Below are 27,751 nucleotides of genomic sequence, written 5' to 3' on the forward strand. Positions count from 1 at the left end.
CCCAAGAGTTGGGTTCAATCCTTCACTTCAACCCAATGGTTGGGTTCAGTCCAACAGTTGGGGTCAGCCCTTCATATAAACCCACGAGTTGGGTTCAACTCTTCATTTAAGCCCAAAGGTTAGGTTCAGCCTGTGTTTTAAGCTCAGCAATTGGATTTAACCCTTTGTTGACTAAAGGTTTGAGCCCAACACAGCCAAACCCTGCAGTGGGGGGGAGGTTAATTCTCAAACACTTCTCCATGGGGAGAGACCCCAAACTGTGCCACCTGCCCTGCTCCTGGTCATTAAGCTTCTGCTTCTCTGGTTTGTTTTTCTCCACTCCAAGGTGGGCCTTAATGTTCTGATCCAGAGAGCAAACAAGTTTACCCCGGCCACTCGGCTCCTGATCCAGAGGTTTGTGCCGTTCCCTGCTGTCGGTAAGGACAAACTCCTTTCCTTTATGTTCTGAGTGGTGGCTGCAAACCTGCAGGTGGCCAGAAGCCACTGGGATGGACACAGCTCCTGCCTTCCTGCTTGTGTGCCCTCAGTGGTGGTGGTCCCTGAGCTGGGGCAGGCAGGGGTGGAACTCTGCAAAGCAGAATTTTGGCAGAAAAATGCTGCAAAGCTGCTGGCGGAGGCAGCCCCTGAGGCTTTTCAGCTGCACTTCCCACTCTGAAGCAGCTTCAAAAGTGATCAGCACTGACTGGTCCGTGACCATCCCGATCTGAGTGCATTTCATTCGAAAGATCTGGGCTGAACTGCCCAAATCTTCAAATAAGCAGCAGCACTGTGGTTATTTTACACTAAAATGCAAAGAAATGGTTCTGCTGTGAATGCACCGATTTCTGAGAGCCACTGGTTAAAAGCAGCCCCAAGTGTGTGCAGAACTGAGGCTGCTCCTGGCTTGGTGGAGCATTTTATTGGTGTTTTATCAGCCCAGTGTTTGAGGGAAGGGACGCCCTGGGCTCAGCGTTTGCTGGGCCCTGTGGTTACAACCTGCAGCAGATGCTGAGTTATTTTAGCCCTGGAGAAGTCCCCAGTGGCTTTGGAGTAATTTTCTGTATAAGCTTATTCATTTATAAAGATGGGGCAAAGATTGCCCAAGCATAGAGGAAATCACTAAAGAATGGGGTTTGCTCCCTGTTCCAGGTCCCTTTCCAGCTGTTTAATGCCGAATTTTCCTTTCAGCTTTTTCCTTTGCCGTGCAAGTGCCACATCCTCAGAGCTTCGCTCGAGGCTGCTGAGCCCCTTTACCTGTCTGCTGCTCTCTGTTCCTCTGGTCTTTCTGCTCCTTTTTTAACAGGGAACTGGTTGTTGTGTCCCCCCAGCCCTCAATTCCCAGGCTGATGGATTTTTCCCCCTCTTTTCTGCCAGGAAGGCAGCTGCTGTCCCTGTCTGCAGAGCAGCAGCGATGGGGATTGTGGTTTGGGGGTTGCACTGAGCACTTTGCTTGTACATAAGGGATCTGTGGACATTGTTGTTGTTTTCCTGGGACTTTTCTGGGATGTATTTTTGAGGGATTCAGCTTTCCTTGGGTTTTTATAACCAGGACAGCATGAGGAATGAGTTCAAGCCCTGGGAGGCAGCTCTGAGGCGGGGTTTGAGTCAAAGACACACAGGAAATCCTTGCTGCAGGGTTGATCTATTTCCACACCAAGGTGTTTGTGTTGGCATTGATTGAGGACCCATAATTAATTTGTTTAGCCTGTAATTAATTCTCCAGCTAATATTTTATTTGTCATGGTTCGTTATGATCAGGGATCCTCCCACTAATTGCTGGTTTGTGGTTTGCAGACCTGGACAAACCCTTTAGTTAAAGATGCATCTCCCAGTTCCTTTTGAGCCTCCAGCCCCCAGCAAAAAGGCAGAAATTCTCCTTTTCTGCATGAAAAGCCCGACACTGGGGTAAAGCTCTTGCTCAAAAAACCCATGGACGTGGTGCTCAGGGATGGGGTTTAGTGGTGGATCTGGCAGTGCTGGCTGATGGTTGGACTTGATGATCTTTGAGGTCTTCTCCAGCCTTAAAGATTCCATGATTCTGTGAAATTAAGGAGTTGTCCCCATCCCTTCCTTGCCTCCCTCTCCACTGACCTCCAGAGCTGTGCTGGTTGGAGGCAGCTGGGAAACTGGAGGGACATCCAAGCTTGAGAGTCTGATCCCGAGTTACCAGGGGAGAGGGGCAGCTGCTGCTGGGGTGGAAGGCAGCCCAAACTCCCAGCAGGGATGTTCATAAGGACTCTGTGGAGCTTTGGGAAGCTGGGATGGGTGCTGGGAAAGGTCGTGGTGCCCTCAGGGATGCTGTGCACGGGGTGTGTCATCCCCAGGTCATGTTGAGGTTGTGTTTGCACACTCAGTGAACTCCCACCTGCAGAAGTTCTGCCTGGAGGACACATTCAGCAGGAGCAGTGCTGGGTCAGGCCATGCCCTCACCCTCCTCCAAAGTTAATTTGTAGTAGCTGAAAATCCCAAATTGTCCAAAAAAATCCCACCCAGGTCCAGGGGTTGGGTGCAGGAAACCAACCCAGGAGGCAGCTCCTGGAGGTGGCCAAGGCTCTGCAGGGCCAGAGGCTGCCCTGCTGGAAAAGGGGTTTGGGATTGGTGGTGGAGCATCCTCTGGGGGTAAAGGGGTTCCGTGGAAAGAGCAGGAAAAGGCAAGGAGGGTCTTGGAGCCTGAATTTGAGCAAGGAGGGGCTGGATCCTTTCTCGGAGATGAGGAGGGGAAGGATCTCGGTGCCCAGGGAATGCAAGGAACCCAATTCACCCTTTTCTTCCCAAGAACTGGGTGTGAACGGCTGTCCCCAGGGTCAGGGTGTCACTGGTGAGGGTCTGCCTTGTACTGGAGGTGTGCATGGCTGAAAGAACTCTCACAAAATCCCCGAAATTGCACCCCAAACCTGATCTGAAGGAAATTACAGCAGATAGAAAGATCTTCATTGGAGAGAAGGGAGAGGAAGGAAGGATTTCTTCTCCTTGGGCTTTTTTGTGTGTGTGGGGTTAAAGTTGTTGTGTTTAGGTGATGCCCAAGGACAGATTTAGAGCGTGGAGAGCACGCTGGGATAGAAAAAATATCTACAAACCCCCAGGAGTGGGGTGGTGGCTTGGTTTGGAGCCTGAGCCCAGGTTCCAGTGTGCCTCAGAGTGTTTTCACAGCCGCAGTTTCCAGGCCATATTATCACAATTTCTTCCCGGATCCTGCAGATCACTTTGTCTGCACATATATTTATTTATTTCTCACCCCTCCCCGTGCATTTGAGACGTCCATAAAATCCAAGTTTAGCCATAATTAGCAGCACTTTCTGCTTCCTCAGAAAGCAGAAGGGGAGCGGTTACGTGAGTCGCTCGTCTCAGACGAACGGGCTGGAAGCAGCTTTTGGGTTTGGGACCAGGTCAGGGAATCCAGAGCCTTGGAAAAGCATCTTGGGAGCGCCAGGTCTGGACACGCCATCCTGGCTCTGTCAGGAACTCTGTGCCAGGGCGCCCTTGGCCAAAGCAGCTCCGTTGGGGGGTTTTTATCTGCTCAGTTGTGATTGACAACGAGAAGGACGGGGCATGAGAGTGTTAAAAACGAAAAAAACCCAGGGGCTAAAGTTTCTTTAAATGAAAGGCCTGTTTTGTTTTTGATCTGGGATTCAGGAACTGAAGGGTTGGGAACACAGATATTTTGATAGATGGGAAGAGTGGTCTGGTAGTTGGAATATTAAAGAGAGAGACAGAGTGTGCGTGTGTGTGTGTTCCTCTCCCTCTCGAGTGGAAGGAGCATTTGTCACCACAAATCATCCTTGATTGCACAGAGCTGCCTTCGGAGAGGGCTCACCCACCCACCACCCTCAAAAAATTAGACATTTGTTATATGACATGAATTGAGATTAATTAGCGAATATTAACCCATCAAGCCGTGCAGAAACACATTTTTGGAAGGCACTTGGTGCTTGCAGCAACAGTGGGTTTGTCTCAGTTCTGGGTGGAAAGTTTGCAGGGAAATGTGGTGTGGGGGGTGCTGGAAAATGCCACTTGATCAGCCCAAAAGTTCTGTGGGAATTAGCAGCTCTTCTTTGGGAGAAGTTGGGAAGTGCCTGAGCCCCGGAGAGGGGCTGCACACTGGAGGGGGGTGCTCAACCCCAGCTCCTGATCAGATTTGAGAGACAGAATTTGGGGTCACCTCAAGGCCTCAAAAGCCACAGGCTGGGCAAGGAGTGGGGGTCAGAAAGGTCCTGGTGCACGGAGCCGTTTTTCCCCTAAAATGTGTGAAATCATGGAATGATTTGGGCTGGAAGGGACCCGAAAGACCATCTAGTTCCAGCCACAGGCAGGGACACCTTGCACTGGACCTTCCAGTTGTCCTATTTGCCCTTATTCTCCCAGAGGAAAAAGAAAAAATTGGTTATTACTCTCCTTGAGAATCCCATCTCTTTTTTTTTTGGGATCAGAGCAGCTCAGGGAAGCCCCTCAGCAGACTGAGGGAAGGAAATCTGGAGGGCTGGCAGGGCACACAGAAGCTGCTGGTGGGGACTGACCAGGGCTGATCCTCCTGCCTTTCTCCTCCTCAGCCAGTGCCAACATCTGCAACGTTGTCCTGATGAGGCACACGGAGCTGGAAGAAGGAATCGATGTGCTGGACAACAATGGGAACATCGTAGGCTCCTCCAGAGTTGCTGCCAAACATGTGAGTGCCCGAGGGGTTGGGTGAGCTGGGCACGGCTGATTCCAGGCTCAGCACACCCCACAGCCGCTGGAATCCATGGCTTAAAGAGCTGGGAATGGAGGAGAGCAGCATTCCAGAGGACTTGTGTCGTGTGGGGAAATTTGGGGACTGGCCTTGAAGATTTCAAGGGGCTCAGATTGACCCTGGGGAGATCCTGTGCCTGGTGCTTCCACAGGAGTTCCTTGTGGAGTACCCAGCAGAGATCCCTCACACCTTTTCCCAGACGAGGAGGGCTCAGGCTCTGAGCTGAGCAGTTTTCACCCCTTCCCCTGCCAAACCTGCATTAAAAGCTGCCACCCGAAGCTGGGTGAGGGCAGCCAGGTGTTTTTACCCTTGTTAACACCTGGTTTGCTTTCCCCAGGACCCACTCCGTGCCTGGAGCTGTTCCCTCTCCACCCCTCGGAGCAGTTCTGCCTCCTGAGCATCCTCCTGAGCTGTTGTTTCCAAGTGGGCTCTCAGTGAGACGTGGAGCTGTACCCAGCACACGCCCAGGCACAGGAGTTAATAATATAATGCTGGCATTTCCCTCCCTCCTTCTGTCCAAGGCTCCTGAGGCACTCCAGAGACAGCAATTAATGCACGGCTCTGCAGTCCTCGGCAGGAGCTGGGGGATCTCTAATGCCTCTCCATATTGTTGTTTAACAGGGGGATTCAAACAATCTGTTGAAGTGCTCCGAGACACTTCTTGGAGCCAGTTTTCCTCAATTCCATTAGCTGGCTCCAGGACCTGCTTTCCCCTCTCCATCCTGATGGTTGGAAGAGAAAATAAAGATTAAAAGTGAAGGTGGAGCTGAAACGGAAAATTTGGGAGTTCTGGGAACTTCTGCTCAGCTGCCACCCAATCCCAGTGCTTCTTCCTGGACGGGTTAATCCTGGTTTTTGTCATGTAAAATGTGGCAGATCCTCAGTGTGACCCCTCTGTCCCTCTCTGGGGGTTTGTTGTGATGGGACATAAAATCCCTGTGACATAAAATCCTGGTATGGTTTGGGTGGGAAGGGACCTCAAAGCCCATCCAGTGCCATGGCAGGAACACCTCCCACTGTCCCAGGCTGCTCCAAGCCCCAGTGTCCAGCCTGGCCTTGGGCACTGCCAGGGATCCAGGGGCAGCCCCAGCTGCTCTGGCAATTCCATTCCAGGGCCTCCCCACCCTCCCAGCCAGCAATTCCTTCCCAACATCCCAGCCCAAGCTCCCCTTTCCCACTGGGAAGCCATTCCCTGCCTCCTGTCCCTCCATGCCTTGGTCCCAGTCCCTCTGCAGCTCTCCTGGAGCCCCTTTAGGCCCTGCAAGATCCCTGGGCCTCAATAAATCCAGATCCTGCTGCTCTGTTGGCTCCTTCTGGTGAGTCTGGCCAGGAGGGAAGGATCAGTGGAGGGACAACTGCAGCTCCGTGGTTGGGGTTTTCCTGGGAGAGGAGAGCCCCGTGGGTCACAGTGCCCTGCAAGGAGCCAGCAGGGGTTAAAAGCAGTCCCTGGAGCAGCAGTGAGGGGCTGCACTCCCCGAGCACGGAGCTGAAATCAACACTCAGCTCAGGGAGGAAGGGTCGAAGCTGCTGCTCAGCCCCTGTTGGGATATTTCCCCTACAACGTCTCCCCTACATCATCTCCCCTCCATTTCTCCTCCGACACTTCCCCTACATTTCCTCTATGACATCTCCCTTACAGCATCTCTCCTACAACATCTTCCCTCCAGCACTTCCCCTACAACATCTCCCCTCTATTTCCCCCTCTACATCTCCCCTACAACATTTCCCCTACAACATCTGCAGGCAGCTGTCCCACCTCCCTTCCTCCCTGCAGGCAGCCCTGGCAGGTGTGTGTGGGATTGTGCCAGGGTGTTTGGACACTTTTGGTCGCATCAGGTGGAATCAGGGAAGCTCTTGGGTGTCTCTGTTTGATCTGCCGGGTTTGTGACCCAGAATGTTGTGACCAAACAGCTCCTGGCCAAGCTGGAAGTGCCCACTGATCCCTTCGTTCCCATAAGTAGCCCAGCAGAGCCGTTCCTGAGCCCAGCAGGTCCGTTCTGGGTTTGTTTGGGATGTCTGGATGTGTTTGTTTGTGTTTGCTCCACAGGCCCTGCTGGAAACAGCCCTGACCAGGGTGGTCCTGCCCATGCCTATACTGGTTCTACCTCCGATCATCATGTCCGTGCTGGAGAAGTGAGTGCTGCCGGAGGGGAAGGGGGATTCCCGAGGGGAGAGGTCCTCAGTGGGTGTTGGCATTGATATTTTATGGAATCATGGAATAGGTCAGGTTGGAAAGGTCCTCCAAGGTCATCGAGTCCAACCACCCCCAGCACCGCCACCGCTGCCCCGTGTCCCCAAGGGCCACATCCACAGGGCTTTGAAATCCCTGCAGGGATGGGGACTCCACCCCTGGGCAGCTCCTTCCAATGCTTAACAACCCTTTCTGTGAAGGAATTTTCCCCAAATCCAACCTAAACCCTCCCTGGTGCCGTTCCCTCTCCTCCTGTCCCTGTTCCCTGCCAGCAGAGCCCGACCCCCCCGGCTGCCCCCTCCTGTCAGGGACTTGTGCAGAGCCACAAGGTCCCCCCTCAAATTTCATCCACCAAATCCATTTTTTTGCTTATTAAATTGCCACATTCCATCGTTTTGGAGCAATGTCCAGCCTGTTGAAGTTTTATATTGACATGGTTATTTTGACTCATCCCTGACACCCCAGCAGTTTGAGTAACCCATTGTGCAAGGTCAGTGGGAGACAAAACCCTCTGGAGTCAGTGGAAAACTGTCCGTGACTTGCAGTTCTCCACTTAGCAAACGGCAGAGGTTAAAAGGTCTCGGCTGGTGTTCAGCCAGAGGTGGCCATGGAATCATGGAATTGTTTGGGTAGGAAGAGACCTTAAAGACCATCTAATTCCAATGAGGAGCAGATTCCACCCCCCTAATTTTGTGCAAAATGTTCATTCTCCTCCTGAACAAAATCTCTGCAGCCTCTTCCCTGCTCCCTTTGTCACCCACACGGTCCCCAAGCCGTGATTTCCCTGTGGGATCTGCTGGGAATGTGCTTGGGAGTGACTGTGCCTTACTCTGGAGTTGCTGACTCTGGAGTAACTTATTCTGGAGTAATTTACTCGGGGCTTACTCTGGGTTATGTGTAGGAACTGAGGCTGGGCACCGAGGTGGTTTTGTGTGTTCCCACTGCTTTAACTGGTTCCCATTTCACCATCCCAAAAAAGATCAACACCCAAATGGGACAAATGATTTCATTGCTTCAGAGGACCTTTGCTGGGTATCCACAGATCAAATCCTCCATGTGCCCAAAATTCAGAGAAATTTGTAAAAAACTCCTCTCTGAGTTATCAATTTGTTATTTGAAATATTTGTCTCCAGCAGGACACGCTGAGGGCCCGTCCTGGGGCATCCCCAGGCTGCAATGAACCTGACAGTAAAATCAGATTGGCACCTGGGGGCAAAGCAAAACCGATGGTGAAATTTGCTCCATCCTTTGGAGCAAAATAACACCAATAAATCGTTTCTTTGTCCTTGGGGGCATCATAAATCCTTGGGCTGATGTGAGTTCTGCTAAATGCACCTGTGCTCAGTGCAGGCCTTACTAAAACTGATCTTACCTGTACATTTACAGGAGATTGCCCTCAAAAAAAAAATCATCATTTTAACTGATTGAAAGACTTCATTCACATTTGGGAGAGAAAATTTTCCTTCTCACAGCCACAAAACTCTGTGGGTACAAAAATACCCAGGCCCTGCTTTTGCCTGCCTGAATTCTCCCCGGAGCTTTGTGCCTGCTTCCTTTGCCATCAAATATCCTTGGATTCCTGGAAGGCTGGCAATGGGAAACAGCCGGGATGGGGACTGAGGTGTGGCTTGGCCACGCTGCCGCAGGTGGTGGCACCTCTGGAGCACCCTTGGGACGTGGGGAGGGATCTGAAGTCAACTCACAGATCTTAGAACTGATTCCCAAGGGCTTCAGGCAGAGCTGAAAGCTCATTTGGGGGAAAAAAAGCTTTGGAGCATTTGGGAAAAGTGTAACTTGTTGAATTTAGTAGGATTTGAGTTGGAGGAGGGTGTTTTTAATGGGGGTGAGATCCAGACAGGCATTATCCATTTATTTATGGAGATCCCTACAGGGGCTATAAATGGGAAGGACGAACATGTTACTCATTATTTGGAGGCTGGAGAGCTGGAATGAGGAGTCACAGCCTGGATCCTCTGATGGATTTACATTTCGGATACGGGAAGGAGGGGATGATTCCTCCAATGGATTTGCCTCTGGGATTGTGGGAAGGAGGGGATGATTCCTCCAATGGATTTGCATCTGGGATTGTGGGAAGGAGGGGATGATTCCTCCAATGGATTTGCATCTGGGATTGTGGGAAGGAGGGGATGATTCCTCCAAGTCATTTGCATTTGGGATTTTGAGGAAGGAGGGGATGGCTCTTCCAATGGCATTTGGGATGTGGGAAGGAGGGGACAATTCCCATGCCTGGTATGGTCCCAGGTGGGTGATGGAGCTCAGCTGGGTGGGACTCCCACCCCTCCAGGAGCCAGCCCCTGCTCCCAGCAGCGGTTTCAGGTCCCAGGAATTCTCCCTGCCTCGTTCCTCCCAAAGTTTATTTTAAGTGGCCAGTTCCCGGTCGCGTCTCTCCGCTCGGATCCAGGTCTTTCCTCTCTCCCAGCCATCTCTCCATCTGCATGTTTTAACTCCCCCAGCTGCCTCTCCCGTCTCTTGTGCCATTTTTTTCAGCTCTCTTGGCTCCTCTCGTCTCTCTGCCTGCTGTGTATTTTAACTCCCGGGGCCGCCTTCCCTGCTCTCCAAGTAATTCCATGTTCCCTCCCACTGCCGCGCTCCCATTCTTTCCCCATGTTTCATGCATTTCCTGCTGCTTGGACGCTCTGTTGGAGCAGGGAACATATAGAATCAATGTTTATTTTCAGCCTGCATATGCCATGCAGGGAACACGGTGTCAGTTATTTTGTGCAGATGTATTCTCATTGAAGTTTTATAAATAATATCTGTGCTGGCAACTTTAACACGGAAAAATATTGGTTTGGCCATGTCTGTGGGATGAGGGCGGCTCTTCCGTGGCACAGAGCTGACAGTGGGAATTCTTTGGTGCCCCCGTGTCACACAGGTGTGGGGACAGCTGCCTCCACTGCAGGAAGTTGGGCTCTTCATCCCTATTTCCCTTTATTCAGACACTCCTTTGTTTGGTTATTACAGTGAAATCTGGGAAGTGGAGCTGTTTGCTCCCAGCCACCATCCAAGGCCCCTGCTCCTTGCAGAGCTGCAGCCCGTCCTGCAGCTGGTTTGTGTGGGACACTCCAGGTCTAAGTGCAGCCTCAGTCTGAGCTCTGTGGTGGGACTGCCCAAATTTTTGGCTCCTGTGGCCTGGCCAAGAGTTGGAGAAGCTCAGTCCATCACCAGCATCTGCTTTGGGGGATCTCTGAGTGGAGACCGAAGAACCTGAGCTCTTCTTACATCCTTAAACCTGCTCTGTGCCCCTCAGAGAAGACCTTTCAGAGGGTCTGAAGCACAGAGCAGGGCTGAGAAGGTTCCAAGAGCTCGGGAATGTCAGGATACACTGGAGAAGGGCTTGGAGCTGGCTGGGCAGTGTTTGTGAAGAGGCAAAGCTGGAACTGCTGGCGATGGGCAGGAGCTGAGGGGGAAACGGGAGCAGAACAGTTGTGTCCACGGGAGAGGAGCATTTCTGCTCTTCCTCATCTCCAATCTTCCTTAAGCAGCAGTTCCTAGGCCTGTTTTCCTGTAAATCCCATAAAATCTGAGTGCTCCCAGGCTGGATCAACACTGCTGAGCTGCTCTGGCTGAGCTAAATCAGTGGCACCAGGAAAAATGGATTTTCCTGGGGGCTGGCCAGTGCTCAGCCAGTGGTTTGTGGTGCTGGAAGGGCATTTTCTTCAGCCTGAACTGTGTTTGTCACTGCAGAGCTGTGGCTGGGGCAGGAGGCCCTCCTGACCCTGGTGTCCATGGACTTTTCCTGGAGATATTCCCCTGTCAGTGAGCGCAGGGTGTTCCCACAGGTGCTTTTCCTCCGAAGTCCCCATCCGGCTGAGCCCTCGGTGAAGTTTGTTTGGGCTCAGCAGCTGCCAGCAGTGACACCTTCAACTGCTGGGGCTGTTCCCGGAGTAAACACGGAAACTGCTCCTTTAATGGTGTCAATCAAGCACAAAAATCCCCCAACCTCCCTCGTTTTGCATCTGCTGTGTCCTCTGGATGGGCTCAGGGCTGGAGCTCCGGGCTGGGGACAGTGGTGGCCTGGCTGGGTGGGGCAGCAGAGCTGCTGGTTGCTGATAGAGCTCAGATTTCCCAAAATGACCCAAAATGAGTGAGAAGAGCTTGGGAACGGAGCAGAGAGACCTGGCAGAATGGGGATCTGGCATCCCAAACTTCCTTGGCACATGAGAGGGGTGTTCCGAAGAGTTTGGGATACCTCGGGATCCCCCGAGCTCCAGCCCCGGTGCTCCCCGTGCCCCGCGGCAGCGCCGGCGTCTCGCGGTGTCTGCACTGCCTCTGAACCTGTTTATAGCAAACACCACAGAAACCCCACAGAATCTGTCAGCTGGGAGACTCGGGTTCACTCCTGTCATGTTTAGTTTAGCATCTGACACCTCCTCCTCGACAAATACAGCCCTGGTTCACTGCACCCGATAACTCCTTCGGAGTGCAGCGCCTGACTTCCATATGGAATAAATTACAGCACCTCCTGAAAAACGCCAGAGGCAGCTGCCAAATTATGCAAAATTTAAACCACTAATGAACAATGTGATGAAAGTTGAATGAAGGTGTATTTACAAGAGCTACAACACTCTGTCTCCGCGCAGCAGATGTACTGTCTGTGTGTGTTTGTACCTACGGACACCGGGAGACGGGAGCCCAGGGCTCGGCTGCCTGAGGTGCCTCCCTCAGCACTCAGCCTGAGCGTTCCCAGCGTCTTCCTGCCTCTTGCAGTGTCCTCTCAGCAAAATTTGTAAAGGGAAACTGCAGCAGGAAGAGGCATTAGGGGGTTTGAAGGCGTGAAGGAGCAAAGCTTGAAGAAAAAGAGAAAGAGGAGGGAAGTGCTGCAAAATTTCCTTTTCTTTTCCATCCAAAGGTCAGGGGAGAAACATGGATCAGTTATGCCAATGAGACAGACCAAAAGTGTTGGCTTTTAAAATCGGGCACCACAAAATATTGGTATTAAAGGGGGCTGGAGAGGGATTTTTCCCAAGAGCGGGGAGTGAAAGGACAAGGGGAGATGGTCTCAAGCTGAGGGAGGGGAGGTTTAGGTCAGACCTTGGGAAGGAATTCCTGGCTGTGGGGGTGGGCAGGCCCTGGCACAGGGTGCCCAGAGCAGCTGGGGCTGCCCCTGGATCCCTGGCAGTGCCCAAGGCCAGGCTGGACAGGGCTGGGTGCACCCTGGGACAGCGGGAGGTGTCCCTGATGGGCTTTAAGGTCCCTTCCAAGCCCAGCCATTCCATGATTCCAGGATTCTCTTGTCCTCCTGCAGCTTTCAGGCGTGAGACCTCTTGGTGCAAACTTTCCAATTCCTTGCTGGCTTATCCAATCCAGGGTTTAATCCCAAAGCTGCTCCTGTCCTGTGTGTGGGGTGAAGTCTCTAAAACTCCTGTTCTCCCATGAAATAGCACCAATACTTCTGCACAGTTGTGGTGGGGTGGGATGGGCTTTGCTCTTGTGAACAAATCAGGCTCCTTCACTTGCTTTTGGAACATCTCTGGAGATGTTCAGCAATCCAATTTTTAATATCTCTTTTTTGAGTATTTTTTGTGATACTCAAAATCCATCTGGACACAACCCTGAGTTCTGTGCTCCTGCCTGAGCAGGGAGGCTGGGCTGGGTGACCTCCCTCCCAACCTTACTCGTCCTGGGATTTGTTAGGCTCCAGAAGCTGCCCGAGCTGGGCTCTCGGGGGGCTCTGAAGGTCCAGACCTGCCCGTTCCCTGACCCACGCCTTTGGCAGAGCACACAGGGCAGTGTTGTGAACGAAATCCCTCTTCACCACGTGGATATTAATTCTATTTATTTTCAATCTGTGCTGATCCTCCGCAGTGAAACCCTTTGGAAGCTCCTCATCATTCTCTTCCGACGGGGGGTTAATGGGTGAAAAGAGGGATTTGCTTTGCAGCTGACAGCTCACAAAATGCAATATTTAACTTCCCATCCTTCCGAGCTCTGTGTCGGGAGCAGGGATCCCAGGGACAGAAGAAAACTGGACCTCTTGACTAATTATGAGTCATTTATTCTGAACCGCACAAATTCTCCAATCTGAATCCCAATTAAGACATTACACTACATGTGTTAATTAGTCTGCTCTCCTTTTTAAATCAAGCCATAACTCTTCCTAATTAGGAGGTCGGCCCTTGTAATTTGAACTGGCCTGAGTTGGAGGCACCCCTGCAAGTCACACCTGGGGGCTGGACCCGGGATCATTTTAAATTGGTTGAGGTTTTCCTTGGGTGATTATCAGGTCCCCAGCAGGGCAGTAATTACAGAGGGTGCAGCTCCAAATTAAGATATCAGGGGTGGTGTCAGCAGTGATGCCTTGGCTCTAAACTGAACCCCAGGGAGGCCTGGAGGATGCTGCTCCTGGCATCGCCCCAGCGAGGGCTCTCACGGATCACAGCAGCTTCAGCAGGAGAACAACCAGCTCCAGGAGCTGCCCCTGTGCATCCCAGGGATAATCCCAGCTTATCCAGGGCAGTCCTGGAATGGGACAGGTGTTAAAGGGTGTGGAGCAGGTCACCTCTCCTGCTTGGACAGGGAACCATTCCTGCTTGGACAGGAAACCATTCCTGCTTGGACTGGTACCCTGCTCTCCTGCTTGGACAAAGCCTTGCAGGCTTCTCTGAGAGAATCTGAGATTCAGTCATGCTCAGTGCAGCACAAAGCAGCTCAATATTGGAGAACAGAAGCTTGACTTTCACAGCACAAATTGATAGGATCAACTCCGTCTCGAGAGCTTATTAGCGAGGAGCTGCGCTGTTGGAGGAGTTCAACTCTGGAGCGTTTGCCCTCCCCACTTCCCCCAAGCTGCCGAGATGAAGGCAGTTCTCAGCAAGGCGAGGAGGCTGAGTGTGCCCAGGCAGGAGCAGGGGATGAATTGCCCCTCTTTGGCTCCCCCAGGTGTCTTTGGAGCCAGCATTGGACGTGGAGCAAGGGGCTGCGGTGACCTGGGGTCTGACCTGGCTGCAAACCCGGGCTGGCCGTGCTGAGGCAGGGCAGGGACAGGCCCTGGGCTGGAAGGGCTGGCTGGCACCTGGGAATGGTGCACCATGGATTGGGAATGGTTTCATCCCAATGATGTCACCACAGGGATGTTCAGGGCTTGGTGCCATCTCTGGTACCTCCCCTCACCGAAGGAGCGCTCCTGTGATCACCCCAGAGGGAAGATGTTCACCAGGAGATCATGGAATCGTGGAATATCCTGAGCTGGACCCACTGGGATCATCCAGCCCAGCCCCTGGCCCTGCCCAGACCCCCCAACAGCCCCACCCTGGGCACCCCTGGCAGTGCTCCCCAAACGCTCCTGGAGCTCTGGCAGCCTCGGGGCCGTGCCCATTCCCTGGGGAGCCTGGGCAGTGCCCAGCAGCCTCTGGGGGAAGAACCTTCCCTGATATCCAAACTGAGCCTGCCCTGACCCAGCTCCAGCCCTTCCCTGGATTCTAAATAACCCAGCAGCAAATCCCCTCCCTCTCCACATTGCTCATACACGCTGAACAACCCAACAAAACTCACTGTCAACTTGTTGGTTTATATTCTCATTTTTTTCACTTAAAGGATAGGGATCCTTTTTGTAAACAGCTCCAGAATAAATCCCTCAGGAATTATATTTTCCCCTTTAACCCTGGTAAGCTGCCTGAGGACCTGTCTCCTGGAATATATTTAATATACCAGCTTCTACCAGCCAAACGTTGTCCCAGTTTTCCGGTGTAAATTCCATCCTTTTGGGTCATTATGAGACCCTGACCTTGCAAGTATCTTCAGGTGTTTGCTGTTAACAAGTTTTGAACCCATAAAGTCCCCTGGGAACAGCAAATGCTAAAAATATCCTCGTCAGCCACAGCGGATGTTGGATTTTTAACAAATTAAGGGATTGTCAAGTTTACAGCTTTATGACCCCATTGATGAAGCCATGCGTGCCTTTTCCAGTTTCTTTTCCAAAGCTCCCAGAGCTCCCCGTGTCTCTCAAGGCCCTGATTTCCTTCTGCCCCCTGGGCATCAGCTCCACCTTGCTGCAGGTGACACCTGTGGCCAGGTCACCTCGTCTGCCTCGCCCCGGGGTGGGATGGCTGGAACTGGGGGCTGTGTGTGGCTGCAGTTGGTGGTGACCTGCTAAGAAAGAGGTGTCCACCCCTGGCAGTGTCCAAGGCCAGGCCGGACGGGGCTTGGAGCACCCTGGGCTGGTGGGAGGAGTCCCTGCAATGGCAGTGAGTGGGATCGGATCATCTTTAAGGTTCTTTCCACCCCAACGCATTCCATGATTCTCTGAAGGGCCCGACACCAGTGAGGAGAGGCCTCAGGTGAGGCCTCAGCGGGCCCAGGTGAGCACCAGTGTCCATCTGATGATGTCCTGCACGCCCCTGTCCATGGAATTCTCTAACCAAGCCTCTCCCTTGCAGAACTTCGCTCCTGAGGTCCCGTCCCCGGATGATTCTCCCGGTCCAAAGCCTCGTGTGCCTCGCTGCCTTTGGCCTGGCCCTGCCCCTGGCCATCAGCCTCTTCCCGCAGATGTCCGAGGTCAGTGCGTGTCTGGTCACTGCCGGGGTCTCACAGGGGGTACAAACCCTCCTGTATCAGTATTGCCCTCCTGGATATCAGTCCTGCTCCTGTGGCTCCTCCTCCATTCCTGCATGGAGCTGGTTTCAGTATTCCTCATGTGAACGGCGCAGTGTCACTGGGCAGGTGAAGGCCCCTCTCCCTCACAGAGGAGTTTCCTTGGAGTTAAAATATTGAATCCAAGCTCTGTCCATGAAGCCAGGAGCCTGGGCCGTCCATTTGAGGTGGGTGTTCGTCCCCAGAGCTTCTTTGAGGGCTTTTCCTTTTTCATCTCCTGGGAAGACCCAGCCTGGGGGTGAACAAAGGAAAACCAGCCAAGGAAACGGGGGATGACCAATGCAATCACTGGGACCACTTCAGCTGAGCACATTGCTCGGGTGGATTTATCTGTAAGTCATTCATTTTGGTGATTGGAGCTTTTCCTGGTTGTGAATCTGTGCATTTCCAGAGAAGGTCTCTGTTCCTAAGGGATAAAACCTCTGTCAAACAAGGACCCTGCTGTGGTTCTTTCCATGTCAGGGAAGGGCTGACCAGGAGTTGTCTGTCTGCAGATTAATTCGTATTTTTTCAGTCTGGATGGGTTCATCCATGACTTCCAGCCAGGGAATCTTGCTGTACACTCGTGTGCTGACTGACAGACATGTTGGGAATTCTTTGTTGTCCTTCTTGCTGTCTCCAGGCTGAGAGAAAACCGTCCCTTCTCTCTAAGAACCTGAATTTATCTCAGTCTTGGAGTCTCTTGCTAAAAGACGTGTTTGCTGAAGCTTTAATGATTCATATGGCTCTTCCTTAAACTTTTTCTAATTAGTCAACATCGTTTTTGGAGCCCTTCCATCAGGAGCAGACACAGCATTGCAGTCAGAGGCTGCACAAGCCCCAGTTGCAGGAGCAATGCGATTCCCCTGCCTCTCCCGGGCCCTGTGCATCCCCAGAGCCTGGTGGTCCTTCTGGCAGGAGCTCAGCCTCGGCTCCCTGGCCATCAGCTCTGTGCTCTGATCCCAGGTTCTGCTCCGAGGTCCTGCTTGGGAAAGGCTGAGGAGCATTGCCAGGTCTCACACCTGCTCGAGGTAGAGCCTGGAGCGTGTCCAACCTTCCTGTGCGAAGGAGACTCGGGCACGGAGCATCCCATCTGCTCCTTTTCCAGAGTCAGAGAGATTTTAAGGCTGGAAAAGCCCTCTGAGCCCATCCAGTCCAACTGTTCCCCCAGCCCTGCCGGGGCCAGCACAGCCCCGTGTCCCCAGGTGCCACATCCACACGGCTTTGGAGTCCCTCCAGGGACGGGGACTCCACCTCTGTTCTTCTGCCTGACCACCCTTTCCATGAAGAATTCCTTCCTGATATCCAATCCAAACCTTCCCTGGTGCAATTTTCCTGGAAATTTCCAATTCCCTCCCTATTTCTAGGAAAGGCAGCTGTACCACCAGGAGGTGGCCGTGGCCTCTCCTCAGAGGTCTCCTTTCAGGATAATCAGGGAAGCAAGACCACAGCAGGTGCCACCAACCTCATTTATTCCAAAGGTGACAAGGCCACTGTTCCCCCAAAATCCTGGAATTCTGGAATGGTTTGGGCTAGGAGGACCTTAAACACCCTCCTGCTCCATGCCATGACCAGGGACACCTCCCACCGGAATTGTGGCTTCCTGGGTGACAGGTAATTTCTCCTGTGCAGTATCTGATATTCCAGCAGGGAAAACCACGCTGATTTTAGCAGCTGAATGAATTCTGACCCACAGGGAGAATTCAGGACTGGTTTGCCTCAAAGGATATCGGGATTGCAGGCACCAGGCGAGCCTGGAACGGCGGCGTTGTTGGGAGTGACCTTCTGAAGGCAGCTGAGATGTTCTCAGCAGTGTAAACATGAATCAGCGCTGATTAGGGATCAGACAGGATGACGAGCGCTGCCCACGCGCCGTGTCAGGGGAAAGAAACCCTCCTGGAGCCTGCTGGAGCTCTGCCTGCTGGGATCCCAGCCCTGCCCCACGGCAGCGAGACCCGCCTTGCACAGCTGGAGCCACATCTGCTCACACCACGGCATCAGGTGCTCCACAGGCAGCCGGGGCTGGTCAGTCTTGGAATCCCAGACTGGTTTGGGTTGGGAGGGACCTTCAATCCCATCCCATCCCACCCCATCCATGGGCAGGGACACCTCCCACCATCCCAGCTGGATCCAAGCCCCAGTGTCCAGCCTGGCCTTGGACATTCCCAGGGATCCAGGGGCAGCCCCAGCTGCTCTGGCAATCCCAGCCCAGCCCCTCCCCACCCTCCCAGCCAGCAATTCCTTCCCAACATCCCAGCCCAAGCTCCCCTTTCCCACTGGGAAGCCATTCCCTGCCTCCTGGCCCTCCAGGCCTTGGCCCCAGTCCCTCTGCAGCTCTCCTGGAGCCCCTTTAGGCCCTGCAAGGGGCTCGCAGCTCTCCCTGGCTCCTTCCCTTCTCCAGGTGGACACAAGCTGTTTCCCATTCTATGAACTGGTGTGAGTGTTTATGAAGGACAATGTTCCCATTCTCCGAAATCTCTTTGGAGGTTTCTGTGGGGATGCTCAAGTGAGCAAAGCAAGGGGTTTACCTGGAACAATCTCTCTGGATCCATTTCTTCACAGCTTGGGATGGGAAATCCAAGTGTCCTTGCAGGGAGTGTCTCCCAAAACCTGTGAGTTCCTGGGCACTCCTCACCAGACCATGGGTTGAGCTCGATGGCCTTGGAGGTGTTTTCCAACCTGAGTGATTCCTGATGGTTCTGCCGGGGCAGATAAGGAATTTAGAGGTGTTTAAACATCATCTCTGTGCAGGTAGAAATGCCTTTGCTTTTCCCATGGCCTCAGTCATGGACACACCAGGATGGGACCACGCTGTTGTGCCGAGCACTACAGGGAGCAGATCAACAATAAGGTGTAAGAGACGTGTTCCGCTCCAAAAACACGGCTGTGGTCTGAGCAGCAACCCCTGCAGCAATTGTGAATGAGCCAAATTCTGCCCTTAATCACACATCCATGGCCTTCTGTAAATCGGGGAGCAGACACAGAGGCTGAGGTGTCATTGGGTGGTTGTTTTGGGCCAGGAGCTTGCGTGGCCGCCTTTGATCCTCTCTCCTAAAGGGGCTCAGACTCTCAGTTGGTTTTGCAGCAGAACTGAAGCCTTGCAGTAGGTTTAATAAACTTCTGGATAAATGCAGCCACCTCGTCCCATCAGCTGTAGCTGCTCTGGAGTTATTCCTGTGTTACAACAACTCCGGTGAAATCAGAGCTCAGCCCTGGCTGCAAACAGAGGCACCAATGTCGGGAAAGGGAACTCTGGAGGTGAACAACCTCCACGTGCTGGGGAGGTTAATGCACCCTGAGCCTCTCTTGGGTCCATACCCAGCCTAGCAAAGCCCTGGGTTTTGTAGGGATGAAATTCCACTTGGATTTCTGCAATGGTGCTCCAGAATTGCAGCTTGTTTCTAGATATTATGGCTTGAAAGATAACATTACAAAAATAAACCCCTCGTATCAGCCATGAAACCATGGATCCTTGAGAATACTCACGCTGGAGCTGCTGAGAAACGTTCTTGTCATCCCAGTGCAGTGTTAACTCTGGTTCCTAAGCCCATCAATATGCACTGAGTAATTCACTGCTGTTAAGTTTAGGAGAAACATGTAGTTAGTGCATTTAGCCCACAACCTCCAACTGCCTCCCATGCCCCCCGGGGAATCTCTTCCCTCTCCCAATCCTGCAGCATCCCCACTGACAACTCCTACTCAGCTATGCACTGCCAATGGAAACAGCTGTGACAGCTCCAAACCGAAAATGGGACTTGTGCAAATGAAATTCAGTGTAGCAGCAGAAGAAAGAACCACGGGGCTGCTCCGCTGCTTTTCCGCCCCGTGGGCCCTGCTCCTCCAGATCGTTCCTTCCGCAGCGTCCACGAGGAGCTCGTTCATCACCATCATCATCACGGTGGGGATAGAGAAGGAGAGAGCCAGGTGGGAAATGAAGAAATGGAGCTGGAGAATGGCAGAGAAGCCTTCAGCCACCTGAGCACTCCTGCCCTCACCTGGGGGAAGTTTAAAGGGCTTTTTTTGGGTGCTGCTCAGGGCAAACTGAGGCATCTTCCGGAATGAGGCTGATTTCAGCCGAAAGCCTTTCCTTAAATATAATCTTCCTTTTGGATCTCCAGGACAAGGGGAATAAACAGCCTAAAATCCAAGGCTGAGCTATTGTTTTCCAATCTGTTTTAGCCTTCATCTTGTTGGCAGGCTGCTTTAGAAAAGCAAAAGGTTAATGAGCCAATGTGCAGTGGGATTATTGCAGTAAAGATGACAGTGAACCAGTAATTACTAATTAGATGCAGTTTAACAGGAGGAACAAGTGAAATCTCCTCTTCACCAACTGTCAATAATTAGCAGATTTGGTGAGGTTGAAATGTGTCCACAGTTAAAAGGCTGATTTTTTAATGAAATGGCACTTGACAAAAGAGCTGTATGGAGGTCACAGCCATAGCCCTCGAGACGCTTCCCCATTCCATACTTAGGAGGGAAATCAGATGCAATCCAGCAGGGGGTCCCCATGGAACCATCCCTCCCTTGGGATTGCTTTGCACGGGGGGGAGGGGAGCAGGAGGGATTCTCTGCAGTAATTTTGTCCAAGTTGGATGAGAAGCCAGGGAAGGGATTTGCCAGCTGCCATGGGGAAAAATGTTTGAGAAGTGAGAAGTTCTGCTTTGCTTCTGGGGCTGGGGAACGGTTTCCTGGGAGTCTGGGAACCCTTGGGATGGAGGCTGGGCTTGGAAGGAGCTCCTCTCAGCAAAGAAGTGGCACGAGGTCCTGAAGGGCTGGCAGGAGGTTGGAAGCTCAGTGGGAAGTGTCTCCCAAAGACTGCAGAGGATTCAAGCTGTGCCTCGGAGGTTGTTTCCTCCTGCTCCACCAGTGGCTTCGGGAGCACCAAGAGGTTCATCTGAGGTTCCTCTCCTGAGTGCTGACCCAGCTTATCTTCTCTCTTATCTTCTGGTTTATCTTCTGGTTTATCTTCTGGTTTATCTTTTTGCCTTTCCCTTGTTGACGAAGGCAGGAGTATCTTTGTTCTCCATGTGGACCTCAAATGAAGAGGTGGTCCCAGGGGGCTTCTTTAATGCTTGTAAATGATTTATTTGAGCAAAACCCCCAGGATTTACATGGCAGCGAGTGGCTGAACACTGACATGGCTCAAGTAGGACTTGAGGGAAAATCTGAGGTATCTGGGAATGTGTTGATGCCCTTTCTGGCCTTCAGATGAAGGATGGTGGTGCTCAGTGAGGTGTCTGGTGTTCCTTAGTAAGGATGGACTCACTCCTGCAGAGGCTGGACAGTGAGTGACCCTTCCAGAGCATCGTGCTGCCCCTGGAAAGGTGAAGTGGTGGGAGAGGAGGTGACGTTTGGGCACAGCAGAGCGGTGCTGCCATGGCTGCACACAGAGCTGGCACAGAACTCAGTGTGAGTTGCCAGCCCATCTTTGGTAAGAAATAAAGGCCTAAGGAAGTCCTAAACTGTACCTCCACCCCCAGTAGGATCGCCATGAGACCAAGTGCTCAGTTGTGCTGTCTCATTTCCTCATCAGGACCAGAGGAACAGCCTCAAGTTGTGCCTGGGGAGGTTTAGGTTGGATTCAGGAAAAAATTCTTCCGCAGAAGGGTGGTCAGGCACTGGCACAGCTGCCCAGAGGGAGTTCCCATCCCTGGAGGGATTTCAAAGCCCTGTGGATGTGGCACTTGGGGATGTGGGGCAGGGGTGGCCGGGGCAGTGCTGGGGATGGTTGGAGTCTGTGATCTCACCACACTTTTCCAACGTGAGCAATTCCATGGCTCTGTGCAGAGATGGCCCCTCAGCCATGGAGCACAGCAGGAGTCCTCACCCGTGCATCCCAAGGTGACCCCTGAAGCTGCTTCCCAAGGGAAGAGCAGGGAGCCTGGACCAGCTGAACAGCCACTTCCTTGGGAAGGTTCCCATCTCCCTTGGTTTGAGACAGGATTATTTCACCATTTCTCCCTTCCTCTCCTGCTCTCTCCACCCCTGGGCAGCTCCTACCAGAAGCTGATGAGTTCCTGGCTCCTTCCCCCCTTCCCAGGTTTTCCTTCACCTGCTCCAGCTGCTGGCACAGGGATCACAGCCCTGAGATGTGTTTCCCAAGGATACAGACTCCACACACCGCTCTCCCTTGGCCCCACCCTTCATTCCCTCAACAACTTTTAGCTTCCTTCCAATTGCACCGCACAGGAAAGCAGGAAAGCTGCTTCCAGGAGTCTGCCAGCACAGAGGGAGCATTACTGGGAGGATTTCGGTGGCCTGAACTGGTTTGGTTGGGTCTGTGGTTGTGCTCAGGCTTGGAGGGAGATGTTCCAGGGGCTGGAAGGGTCTCTGCAGAGGATGGTGAGGAGCTCTTGTTCGTTATCACGGGAGCTGTTGGTGCTGTTCCTGTGCTCTGTAGATGTCCGTGGACCATTCCCAACCCATCACAGGTCTCCTGCACAGGTTCTTCTGTCAGGAGCCATCTCTCCAGTGGAAGCTGTCCCAGCCCATGGCAGAGGTTGGAACTAGATGGTCTCCAAGGTCCCTTCCACCCCAAACCATCCTGTGATTCCATTTCATGATTCCGTGATGGGCTCTTGCCCCAGTTCCTGCTCCCACCTGCAGTTTCTCTCTCTGGCATCACCTCCACCAGCGGAAAGAGACCTGGAGCTGGATTTGCTTTAGACCTTGCAAGGTCAGACCACACTCCATGGGATAGAGTGACAGCAGAGTGACAGCAGAGCTTTTCTGGGAGCTCAGGTGCGTTCAAGGCAAGGACAGAGGCAGGTTCATGTGATCCAAACCTCCTCGAGGCAGTTCAGAGCATTCCTAGGTGAAAGTATTCCCAAAGGACACGGGGAAGGATGCCAGGCTTAGTCCTCTCCTCCCCGTCCAGCAGTGCTTTGTCCTGAGCTGCTGATCCAGCAGCCTCCAGCTGCCTCCTGCTTCAGGGATGGCTTCAGGTCAGAGTCTGGTGCTTCTGCAGGGACCACACAAGGCAAACGTTCCAGACTCTGCATGGCTGGGACATTCCAGTCAGGAAAACCCCCACATTCTCCTTTTCTCATCGTAACTCCTCATTCCCACCATGTGAGGCTCTCTTAGGCTCTCCTTCTGGGATGCAGCAGATGTTGTGTCCCTGTAATTCCCTTCTGCCTGCTCCACCTGGTGGACTTCCAGATGCAAATCCTTGGTGGTGATCCCACAGAAGCAGCACCTGCCTTGTCCCAGGGCCACCCCCATTTCCCAAACTCATGGGAAAGCTCTTCCCTGTGGTGCCCTTTGGATTCGTGTCCCGGCACAAGTGAAGGTCCTCTTGACCAGGAGAGAAGGAAGCAGTTTGGCAAAGCAAAGAACGTTTCTGGATCACGGCATCTCCCATTTCCATGTCTTTTTTTTCCTCCACTTCTTCCTGAAAATCTCAACATCAAAGCATTTCCCTGGTGCTCTGGGGGCTGGGAGATCTCGGTCACTTCTTCTGGGAGCAAATGTGTGTCATAAAATCATGGGATCATGGAATGGTTTGGGTTGGAAAGATCTTAAAACTCATCTTGTTCCACCCCTGCCATGGCAGGGACACTTCCCAGTGTCCCAGGCTGCTCCAAGCCCCAATGTCCAACCTGGCCGTGGACACTGCCAGGGATCCAGGGGCATTTCCACGGGGAAGGGGAAGAGGAGCAGGAACAGGAAGAGGAAGGCTCTGGCCTTCAGGGACTCCATTATCCGTGCTTAGGAGCCCCTGGGACACCTCAGGCTGGTTACATTTCCACCTGCTCCGCCTGTTTGGGTGCTTTTTGGGCTCGGTGACACCTCAGGGCTGGGGAAGGTCACGAGTGAGCAGAGCCCTGGTGGCTCTGGGGCTGTGCCTTTGTTCTCCCTTGGCTCCCTGTCCCGCAGGCTTTCATTTGTGACCCAGCTGGTTTTCGATGGCCGCTCCTGGCAGGGCTCCTTTGTTTCCCCTCCAGCAGCACTCAAAGGTGCCGAACATTTTCCAGGCTCTGGCCTTGAAGGGCCGGCGTGGGGCGGCCGGGCCGGGCGGTGCCGGGCCTGAGCCGCGCTGCGCTGTGTGGTCAGTGTGGCTGTGGGAGCCGGGACCCCTCTGCAGCGCCCAGGGGCTCCGGCAGCGCTGTCAGACGGGATCTGGTTTCATGTTTATATCCCTGGCCCTGGGAGACAGGTTCAAGTATGTAAACTATCCCCCTGCAAGCGCAGGCTGCTGCAGGTGTGTGGGTGCTGGTGGGCATAAAAAAACATTCCTGACACCAGCTCTTTTGAGGAGTCTTCACCTCCTGATGGCTATAAGCCATTAGGAGTCAAAAGAAAGAGCTGACATCCGACAAGTCCGGATAAACAGCTAAACATTAACCCTTAGAGTGGCTCGAAAAACAGACTTAAAAGGCTCTTTGTGGAAAGAAGCCATTTTTTTTGCAGGCCTGTTAATTGCTGTCTTTCTTCAAGACACCTTTCAGCAGCACCTACTGTAAACAGAGGGGCTCCTCCCCAGCACTTCCCCCAAGGATTCCTGCCCTGCCCTGGCCATTCCGCAGTGCTCCAGTGGCTCCTTGGCTTTGCTGCTTCACTCTGGGCCCGAAAGTCAAGTCCTTTCCCCTCTTCTGCCAGCCCACCCTGAGCACTCAGTCCATTTTCTGGGAATCATGGAACATCCTGAGCTGGGATGATGAATGATCCACAAGGATCACCGAGTCCAACTCCTGGCCCCGTACAGGAATCATTAATATCAGAAAAGTCCTTTAATACCGTCAAGCCCAACCATTCCTAGTCAGAGGCCTCTTTATCTGGTTCACCCCCAGGTCTTCCCTGTCTGTTTCCTGCCTTAGCCCTCTCTTGTCACACAGGGTTCGATTTGTCCTTTTTGGTGTATTTGGAGTTATTTTGGCTCATCTGAAACAACTCTGACTGCTCCAAGAGGTGCAGGATACAAAGGAAGGCAATCAGTTGTCCAGACTTGCCTGCTTGGGGCTGAGAATGCCTTATTAATCACATCTCACAGATATAATTATCTGTAATTGCTTTTTAAATCATTTGGCTCCAGCAGCCTGTTCCTAGTGAGGCTGGTGGTCTGTGAGAGAAGGAAATGTGCAGGAGGTTGGAGTCTTGAGGAACTTGCTCAGCTTCCTTAAAGCACCGAGAGCATCCCCAAATCCCGATCTCCCATCGTGGTGTTCCTCCTCAATACCAGGAGAATTCAGGGGTTGATGTCTTCAGCAAACAGCAAGAAATTCTTAAATTCTTTCTTCCTTGACAGAGCTGCTGGAGGAATTCCTGCTAGAATGGACCTAGGAGCTCATTTTCATCCAAAGGGAAACCTTTTTGTAATGTCCACATTCCACAGTAGGGCTTTTTTTCTCCCAAGAGAGGAGAAACTCTGAGTGTCTTTGTAGGTGCTTTTCATTCCAGCAAGGATGAGGGGTTGTAACCAAACTCTGCAATTTTGGGAGTTCTCAAGGCCATATTTGAAGTGGGCTCAGTGAATCCAGTGAAGTGAAATTCAGTGAAGTGAATCCATTGGCTCAGATGTTCCCAAAAAAGTCTTCATCCCATAATGTGAGGGTTCTTCTCCCAGGAAGCCAGGGAGAAGTTTCTTTGGCCCTGTCCTGAGGAAGGTCCTGACCGGGTGAGGCCACGTGCCCTGAGGTCACCACACAGCTGCTCCTGCCCTGTACCAGCCTAAAACCTTTCTGGAGCTGGTGTGGAAATGAATTCATTGTGGTAAATGGGATTTAGCCCAGGGACACTCACGCCACCCCTCCCACACTGAGCAAACCTCTCCAGAGCAGAGAGGAAAAGGCTCAGCTCCTGCAAAGGCCTTTGGTGTCTCCTCTCTCTGGAACACAGACAGAAGGAACTTTTTTCGATCTTGCTATTTGAAATCTTACGGTCTCAAAGCTTTTATTTGGGTTTTTTTTGGTGGCTTTGGTGGCTTTGAGTTTTCTGGCGCTGTGGGCACCCCTCTGCTTTCCCAGAAACTCTCAGCTTCAAACTCGCGACTTCGCGATGAGTTGAAGCTGGTGCCGTGCTGGGGGTTGACCTTCCAATTTTTATAAAGCTGGGAGTGCTGAGGGTCTGAGAGCCCTGTGGGCTCAGCATTAACCAAACCCACCAAAAACCTCAAACAGAAGCTTCGAGACCACAAGATTTCAAACAGCAAGATCAAGAAGAATTCCTTCTGTCTGTCAGATGTCACTGATGTCACCTCGAGGCTCCAGAAGGGTCCCTGTGGGACACGGGGAGGTGAGAGCAGGAGTGTTCCTGGGGGATGGTTTGGGGATGACCATGGGGCTGGAGCTCGGGAGCTGTTGGGCTGCTCGGCTCCAGGACAGGCTGGGACACGCAGGGGATGGGGGTCACCTCCCAGCCCAGGTATGGGGCTGTTATCCCACCTGCTGGCTCTGTTACCATCCCTGTTATCATCGCTCGTTCCCCAGCACCGCACACACGCTGGGCAAGGGGAGCTCCCTGCTCCAGCCACAAGTGCCACATCTCCCCCCTTCCCACCTGATTCAATGTTCAGGTCTTGGCTTTGTATTTTTCCTCAGAGAAGTTGTGCTGTGGTAGTTTCCCAAAAGTGAGATTAAAAACTCCCGCCCTTGATTACAGAATTGTGAAATTAGGTTGGGAAAGACCTTTAAGGTCATCAAGTCCAGCCATGAACCCAGCACCACCAAACCACAGATCCACGGGAACATTTAGGCTGGAAAAGGCCTTTAAATTCATCAAGTCCAACCGTGAACCTGCCCCTGCCCAGCCCAGTGATGCGAGGAAGCTGCAGTCCCACAGCTGCCCCTAAACCCTGAAATCTGCTCTGCTTCAGGACAATCAGTTGTTCCCATTTAAGCTGAGGGCAGGAATATCCCTGGCAAACATCCTGAAATGGAAAACCCTCAAAAGCCAGAACAGCCAAACACACCAGAACAGCCAGATATTCCAGAACAGCCAAATATTCCAACTTTCCTCCACTTTTATTGGCTGAAGAAGATGTTCTGGGAAGACAGAAGGGAGGCAGGTGCTGGTAGTCCAAGCATCCATGGCAAAAACAAGTCCCCTGTCAGCTCGTGAGTAGAACCCTGGAATCATGGAATGGCTTGGGTTGGAAGGGACCTTAAAAATCCTCTCATTTCTCACCTGTCCTACAGGAAGCTGGAGGTGGGTGCTGGTGGCCAAAGCTTCCATGGCAAAGAAAAACCAGAAAAATCTCCTGGAATGGATAAATCTCAGGAGCCAGAACAGCCAAATATTCCACAACAGCCAAATATTCCGACTTTCCTCCATTTTTATGGTCCCAAAGAAGGGAGAAAAGATGGAAATGCTTTGCCTGTGACAGGACCCGTGGTCAGCACTTTTCCACCAGAGCTGGATCCCAGGGCTGCTGCCTCACCCTGGGCTGGACACAGAGAAGGGGGAATTAAAAAGCACCAGAGCTTGAAATTCGTCTCCATTTTCCTGGAGGAATGGAGGAAAGTCGGAATATTTGGCTGTTGTGGAATATTTGGCTGTTCCGGCTCCTGAGATTTATCCATTCCAGAGGATTTTTCTGGTTTTTCTTTGCCATGGAAGCTTTGGCCACCAGCAGCCACCTCCAGCTTCCTGTAGGACAGGAGAGAAATTAAATGATTTTTAAGGTCCCTTCCAAGCCAAACTATTCCATGATTCCATGATTCTACTCTCGAGCTGTCGGGAGACTTTCCATGGTTTTGTGAAAAACATTTTTACTAAATACAACATTTTGTATAATGAAAACTGAACATTTCTTTCAAAGACAGGGCTCAAAAGGACTTGAGAGAGACCTGAAATGAACTGTACTGGTCAACTCTTAAATTCAAGTTTTATTATTAATTTGAAGAAAAAGTTCACAAAATTCAGGTTTCTCTCAAAATTGTGTCCCCCAACTCTGTGATTTGGGCAGAAAACTGAAAATCAATCATTTATAAATTATTAATTTGTGGTTCAGGCATGAGAACATCTCCCAACCAGTGTGTCCAGTTTTGGGGCACGGAGGGATTTCAACTGAGTAGAAAAACTGGGAAGTTGTCAGAAAAGAGCTTTAGCACCAATATTGCTGAGGAGAAGCAGAGTTTTGTCTGTTGGTTTTAACAAAACTGAGCTGATAACAAAGCTGACTTCCATGCAAGTCGGACACTTGCATGGGAAGAAAATTTCTGGCAGGAGAGAGCTTCTTCGGGCAGCAAAGGGTTAAATGCAGAGCTGGAATTCTGGATTTAGGAAAATGCCAACCGTGGGGGTGGCTGGAGCAGGGCATTGAG

At 52.2% G+C, this 27,751-nt stretch overlaps 1 protein-coding gene across 2 annotated transcripts in view; it reads left to right on the forward strand.

Annotated features, from left to right (window-relative positions):
• The window catches only part of SFXN5 (sideroflexin 5), an 86,147-nt gene that overhangs the window by 51,866 nt on the left and 6,530 nt on the right, over positions 1-27,751 (forward strand). For both annotated transcript variants that reach the window (XM_032109839.1, XM_032109841.1), the window contains 4 exons: positions 326-416; positions 4,527-4,642; positions 6,753-6,838; positions 15,296-15,413. In XM_032109839.1, coding sequence (XP_031965730.1) covers positions 326-416; positions 4,527-4,642; positions 6,753-6,838; positions 15,296-15,413 — 411 coding nt within the window. The remainder of the gene's footprint in view (positions 1-325; positions 417-4,526; positions 4,643-6,752; positions 6,839-15,295; positions 15,414-27,751) is intronic.

Source organism: Corvus moneduloides, chromosome 5, assembly GCF_009650955.1.
Source record: "Corvus moneduloides isolate bCorMon1 chromosome 5, bCorMon1.pri, whole genome shotgun sequence".
NCBI classification, from domain to species: domain Eukaryota; kingdom Metazoa; phylum Chordata; class Aves; order Passeriformes; family Corvidae; genus Corvus; species Corvus moneduloides.